Source organism: Polyergus mexicanus, unplaced genomic scaffold, assembly GCF_030449975.1.
Source record: "Polyergus mexicanus isolate NDT 795.1 unplaced genomic scaffold, iyPolMexi1.0 SCAF_7, whole genome shotgun sequence".
In the NCBI taxonomy this organism is placed as follows: domain Eukaryota; kingdom Metazoa; phylum Arthropoda; class Insecta; order Hymenoptera; family Formicidae; genus Polyergus; species Polyergus mexicanus.
In genome coordinates, this window is record NW_027223327.1 from 8,628,264 (window position 1) to 8,634,263 (window position 6,000).

The following is a 6,000-nucleotide window of genomic DNA, read 5'->3' on the forward strand; positions in this document are numbered from 1 at the left end:
CGCTTTCAATTATTAATGAATTAGTTATCAGTTGCGCGATTAAAACTTCAACATTATTCGCGAACAACGAACAATTTCTCCATGGAAAAGTATCATAAAGAGGTAAATATATTTTCATTGTTCACTATTTTTCCATCGACGCTCGCGACCTAACCTCGATTCGTGTAAAGTGATTAAAAAAATCGCACAGTAGTGTTGATTTCAGCGAACATTTTACTATGGAACTGCAATCGAATGAAATTGTAACAATATTTGGAATCAAATAAGAAAAACAAACGCTTCGGAAAAAAGTAATTCTACTGTATTTTATACGCGAAATTTTATGCGAGACAAAGAAAATAAGAGAGAGAGAGAGAGAGAGAACATGTGTCGAAGATAAAAATATAAATCGAAAAATAGTTTGTTTTAATTTATATCTAGAAAATCTTTGCCTCTATAAATATTTAAAGATGTTAAAATTAACATTGATTATGAATGATTAAATTTATCTGAATTTAATATATATTAATGTAGTGTTGTATATGCGATAGATGCTTAAATTATTTTGCGTTGTGGTAGTAGAATACAATTTTTTAACTTTGTTTATATAAATTTAAATGAATATTTGAAATTAAGTTAATTTTATTTTTAAATTTACGAAGACAAATATTATTCAATAGCAATTATAAATTGAAACTATCTTTTGAAACAAGTTTTCGTTTTTCTTCAGCACACATTGAATTCTTTTTTTATTTTCTTTGTGTCTTGTGGAATTTTGTAATAGATGAATATTATAAATAAATAGTTTTTGTGGATAGATGTTACGACATTTGATAACTGCTTAAGTCTTAAGTTTTAAGTTTTTGTCTGTAGTGGCATTTTTAACTTTGCTTAGATTTGAATAGATTTTTAGATTTTATGTGCCGAATGGTAGTGCCGGAGCAGTAGTGTGAGCAATTAGTAGCTTCGGCTGGTAGATGCGGCAAGAGCATGAACTTCCTGACTACTTAATAATCTATGCCCTGTGGTAGGTAAAGCGAAAGAAGGGCGCCGCACGAAGGCAACAAACGGCCGCGGAAGATCAGCGGAGGCGAAAAGAGGACAAGCAAGGCGGCGGAGCTGCTGCAGGCAGTGAATCTAGCAACGAGAGTGAGGCAGGCTCTGCCAGTGACACCAGTGAACAGTTGAGCACCATTCAACCTGCTTCGAGGGTTCGACATACTACGGCCAACTCCAACAATTCCTCGGGAAACGGTTAGTTGATGTAGCTTCTTAAATGGACTTCCCATCAGGTGAACTAACTATTCACTTACAGGGTAAGTGATGCGTGTTCCATGATCGTACAATTATTTCTTTCTCTAGAGCTGTATGAGAACTCAAGAGAATCAAGAGTGATTGACAGATTGAATTATGCTTGATTTGTGAAAAATTCCATCTTCACAAAAAAAAAAAAAAAAAAAAGAACTCTTGGATCTTTTACGTTTTCTTTGAGTTCACCATTTTTAAATTTTTATAATTTGATCTCACGCACTTACCCTGATCCCTAATTACATCGTTACACTAATATATGTATATACTTTTTGTATTTTTTAAAATAACGTATACATGATGACAATATGAAACAATTGATAACATTGTGATACACTAATATTATGAGCTTTTTAACACTGAATTGCACTAAACATACGATTTAGAGTGATGGTTTAGACTTTTTGATAAAGCCAAATACATAATTTATTACGCAGGAAATAACAAGGAACCTAGGAAACGTGGTAGAAGACCAAAGACTACGAAAGGCAATGAAGTCGGAAGCGAAGATCAACAGCCTCGTCAGAAGAAGGAACGTAGAGACGACAGTACGAGCGGCGGTAACAATGGGCCGGGTGGAAGTGGCGGACGAGGCGATCCCTTTCGTAAACCTCCGATATCGCAATTGAAGAAAACTGGGGAGAGCTGGTTGCAGGATGGCGCTTGTTTTGAGGTGGCTCCAAAGCTGGCCAAGTGCCGCGAGTGTCGATGGACGCCGCATCAGCGCTCCAAGAACCTTCCTCAAAATATCTTCTGCAGATTTTATGCGTTTCGCAGACTGCGTTATACCAAAAATGGACAATTGGCCATAGCAGGATTCAGCGATCCACACAAAGATGCATCCGAGGTAAATTATCTTTGCAAAATAATTGATGTGTGACTAGTCATGGTAATTGCACTAATTTGTAACAATCTTACAATTTCAATTCAAAATGCATGCTTCTCACACAAGAATTATTATTACAACGTTACAGGAAGATCTTCGATTATGGTTACCAGGAAAAGACAATCAAGAAACAACAGGGAAGGACGACAAATCCGAGAAGAACGAGAAGGAAAAAGGGGACCGAGAAGACCTAGATCTAGAAACGGCTCATCGGCTGCTTCGACAAGTTGGCGATCAATTTTGTGATCTTTTACATCAAGAAAAAGATGCTCTCCAAGAACACATGGCTGAAGGTAAATTTTTACTGTTTTAAAAAACGCATTTTTGAATTAATTCCTTCATGTTTATCATATTAATATATTAACGCAAATATCATACGTACAAATAAATTGCATGTATTTATAATAAAACCTCGATTTGTTAAAATTAATGGTATCAATATTTTAAATTTAAATGTTTTTTTTTTATTTGATTTTTTATACATTGTATTTTTGCCATTTTTGACATTTCTTGTAAAATATATGATCACGCAATAAGAGCAAAATACAATTTGCAATTTTAATTTGATATTCATTTTTGCATTTTTTATTTGCAAAATTATAAATCATTTAAATGTTAAGCTGCATGTTTGCTTGCATAATTTCTTTTGTTCGCATGTTTTAACGCTTTGCGCATCGATTATGATTACCTTTTGACAGCGAGTTCGGGGGTTGTAGACGGAACAGTAGCGTGGAAACGAGTGATCCAGGGTGTTCGAGAGATGTGCGATGTATGTGAGACTACTTTATTCAACTATCATTGGGCCTGCGGCAAATGCGGTTTCGTCGTGTGCATCGATTGTTACAAGGTAAAATATTACGTTAAATAAATAAATAAATTATATATATATATATACATTTTTTTTCAATTAAACATTAGGAACTAAATGATGACAGCATTAATTTAATTGATATTATTGTGATATTATTATAATATTTATATATCGAGCTTTTTAACACTGATATTAATGTAAAAATTTTCGTTGATCTTTGTTTTCTAAGGAGAAAATATATTAGAAATGTTAATATTTTAGGGACGTAAAAATGGGACGATCAAGATCTGGGGCGAGAGTGGAAAAGACAGGGACGAATTCTCATGGCTTCTATGCACAAATAGACAAGCACACGAACCGGAACGGCTCATGCTTACGCAAATTATTGCTGGGGACAGTCTTCTGCGACTGGGCCAACGTCTACATGAATGTCGTGCAGAATGGGGAATCCCTCAACATTGTGTTTGTTCTCTCGTAACCTCGACACAGCCCAACGAGATCCTTCGAAATCTGATCAAGGGTGATTCCGTGCCTGTTCTTAATGGAAATATAAAGCAGGAGATGAAGGAAGAAAAAAAGATAAACGAATCTAATGGTGGATCGGAAAGCAAGACCAATGGCGAAGATAAAAACTCGCCACTGAATTGGTTGGCGGATGTAGCCCTACAAAATCAGGATAAAAATGACAGCGGTTCGAGTTCAGACTCGGACGAAGATCGCGAAGGTAATTACTCGACATTGCGTGAGTTGCTCATCAGGCCATCGCACAAATCAAATGGTAGCGGCGGATCCAGATCGAATTCGCCAACGACCAACTCGGGCGGTAGTGTAAACACTACCAGCGCGGCCGGCAACAACGCTCCGCAAAATAATGTTGCCAAGTCCGGCAAAAAATCAAAGATGGATACGCTTGATGAGGTAATATCCAGTGTGATCGAACATAGTGTAAAGAAGGAAAGGGGTAACGGTCTGGATGACGAGAAACCACGTGTGTTGAAGTACTTTGTGCGACGCTACAAGTGGACGCAACGCGGCCGAGAGCCGTTACCAATCAGAATTATGACACTGACGGAGAGTAAGAGCCTCTATCCGGACGTTCCACACTCCTGGCTATGCAACGGCAAATTGTTGAGGTTGAACGATTCGAATAATCCCAACAACTACAGAATATTCCAGGATCAATGGAAGCGAGGACAGCCGGTGATCGTATCGGACGTTTCCAAAGCGTTGGACATGAATCTCTGGCATCCGGATTCATTTGCCCGCGACTTTGGCGATGAGAAGAATGATCTCATTAACTGTATGACCGGCAATCTGGTGCCCAATCAACCAATGCGCAAATTTTGGGAGGGATTTGAGAATTTCTCTAAACGGCTAAAAGACGAACGAGGAAATCCTATGCTGTTGAAACTGAAGGACTGGCCGCCTGGCGAGGATTTCGCTGAATTACTACCGTCGAGATTTACAGATCTAATGAAGGTTCTTCCATTATCCGAATATACACATAGAAATGGCAGACTGAATTTAGCGAGTCGTCTGCCAAATTGTTTTGTGAGACCGGATTTGGGTCCGAAGATGTATAATGCTTATGGTTCCGCTCTTCACCCCAGCAAAGGCACGACTAATCTTCATCTTGATATCTCGGATGCCGTGAATGTTATGGTATACGTAGGAATTCCGAAGGATGCTGATAGCGACGAACACATCAAAGGTATGTATATAAATTTTGAGTTTAATTACGCGTGATTAATCTGGGTTTGAGTTCGTCAAATGTCATTATTGTCGAAACGATGATCGATCTTTCGAATTAATCATTACGTAACGTTTGTTGTTACAGAAGCATTAAAAGCAATAGACGAAGCAGGCTGTGATGTTCTAACGCGTCGACGTGCTCGTGATCCTAACGAGGCACCTGGTGCACTATGGCACATTTATGCCGCTCGCGATGCGGACAAAATTCGAGATCTTTTGAATGCTGTTGCCTTAGAACGCGGAGCTCGCTTGGAGCCGCACCATGATCCCATACATGATCAGAGTTGTTACTTGGATGGATCATTGCGCGAACGATTATATCGAGAATATGGTGTCGAAGGGTAAGTGTCGTTTTTCACAAAATCCATAATCTAAATAAAGTAAATGACATAATTCTCGAAAGAATTTATCGCGATGTTACTTGACCAACCATTTTATGAATTAAAAAGTTATGCTTAAAATGTTAAATATTTGCAGATACGCCATCGTTCAATGTCTCGGCGACGCAGTATTCGTCCCAGCTGGCGCACCGCATCAAGTTCGTAATCTTCACAATTGCATAAAGGTGGCCGAGGATTTTGTTTCGCCAGAAAACGTTTCGCATTGCTTCCACTTGACCCAAGAGTTCCGTGCATTATCGGACACGCATACTAACCACGAAGACAAACTCCAGATAAAGAACATCATTTATCACGCCGTAAAGGATTCTCTGACTGTCTTGGCCAACGTTAAAGAAGAAACTATAGCCAAGCTCGCCAAGGCCAACAATGAGACAAAAATAAAAGAAGAAACTTAGCCGTAAGTTCTTTGGTGCGGTCGTAAGACCTTTTGACAATTCCCTTGATCGGGTCTCGTCGTGCGAGCGAGATTAATCGTAGCCGGCACTCCCGAACACAGCAAAGCTGAAGAAACCGGGAGAATTTGCAGAAGCGGATCCGTCCTCGCCGCGGAAAGATCATTGAGAAAGAGCGAGGATTTGTTGTGATATATACATACATACATACATATAAATACAAATATATAATAATGTTAATAAAAATTTTTTTTTGATCTGGAAGAATTATTTGAGTTACGATATTGGTTGAGCCAATGAACATTAGTTATATATGTACATTGTTTCATTTGAATTTTCTTATATACACAATTTTTTTTTTCCTTTTTTTTGTTCTCCCACTTTTTCCCCTCGAAAGAGATGCTCGCGGACATGAAGTCCGACGAGCTATCCTATGTGAGTGAAAAAAAAAAACAAAAACAAAAAAAACAA

At 38.2% G+C, this 6,000-nt stretch overlaps 1 protein-coding gene across 3 annotated transcripts in view; it reads left to right on the forward strand.

Moving 5' to 3' along the window:
• Positions 1 to 6,000, forward strand: part of Kdm3 (Lysine demethylase 3) — a 254,793-nt gene extending 248,793 nt beyond the window's left edge. For 2 of the 3 annotated variants that reach the window (XM_070298656.1, XM_070298658.1), the window contains exons 12-18: positions 1,011 to 1,233; positions 1,725 to 2,134; positions 2,262 to 2,466; positions 2,872 to 3,020; positions 3,246 to 4,695; positions 4,822 to 5,077; positions 5,214 to 6,000. In XM_070298656.1, coding sequence (XP_070154757.1) covers positions 1,011 to 1,233; positions 1,725 to 2,134; positions 2,262 to 2,466; positions 2,872 to 3,020; positions 3,246 to 4,695; positions 4,822 to 5,077; positions 5,214 to 5,532 — 3,012 coding nt within the window. In that variant the 3' untranslated portion in view covers positions 5,533 to 6,000. The remainder of the gene's footprint in view (positions 1 to 1,010; positions 1,234 to 1,724; positions 2,135 to 2,261; positions 2,467 to 2,871; positions 3,021 to 3,245; positions 4,696 to 4,821; positions 5,078 to 5,213) is intronic. The other variant, XM_070298657.1, reaches the window with a different exon arrangement.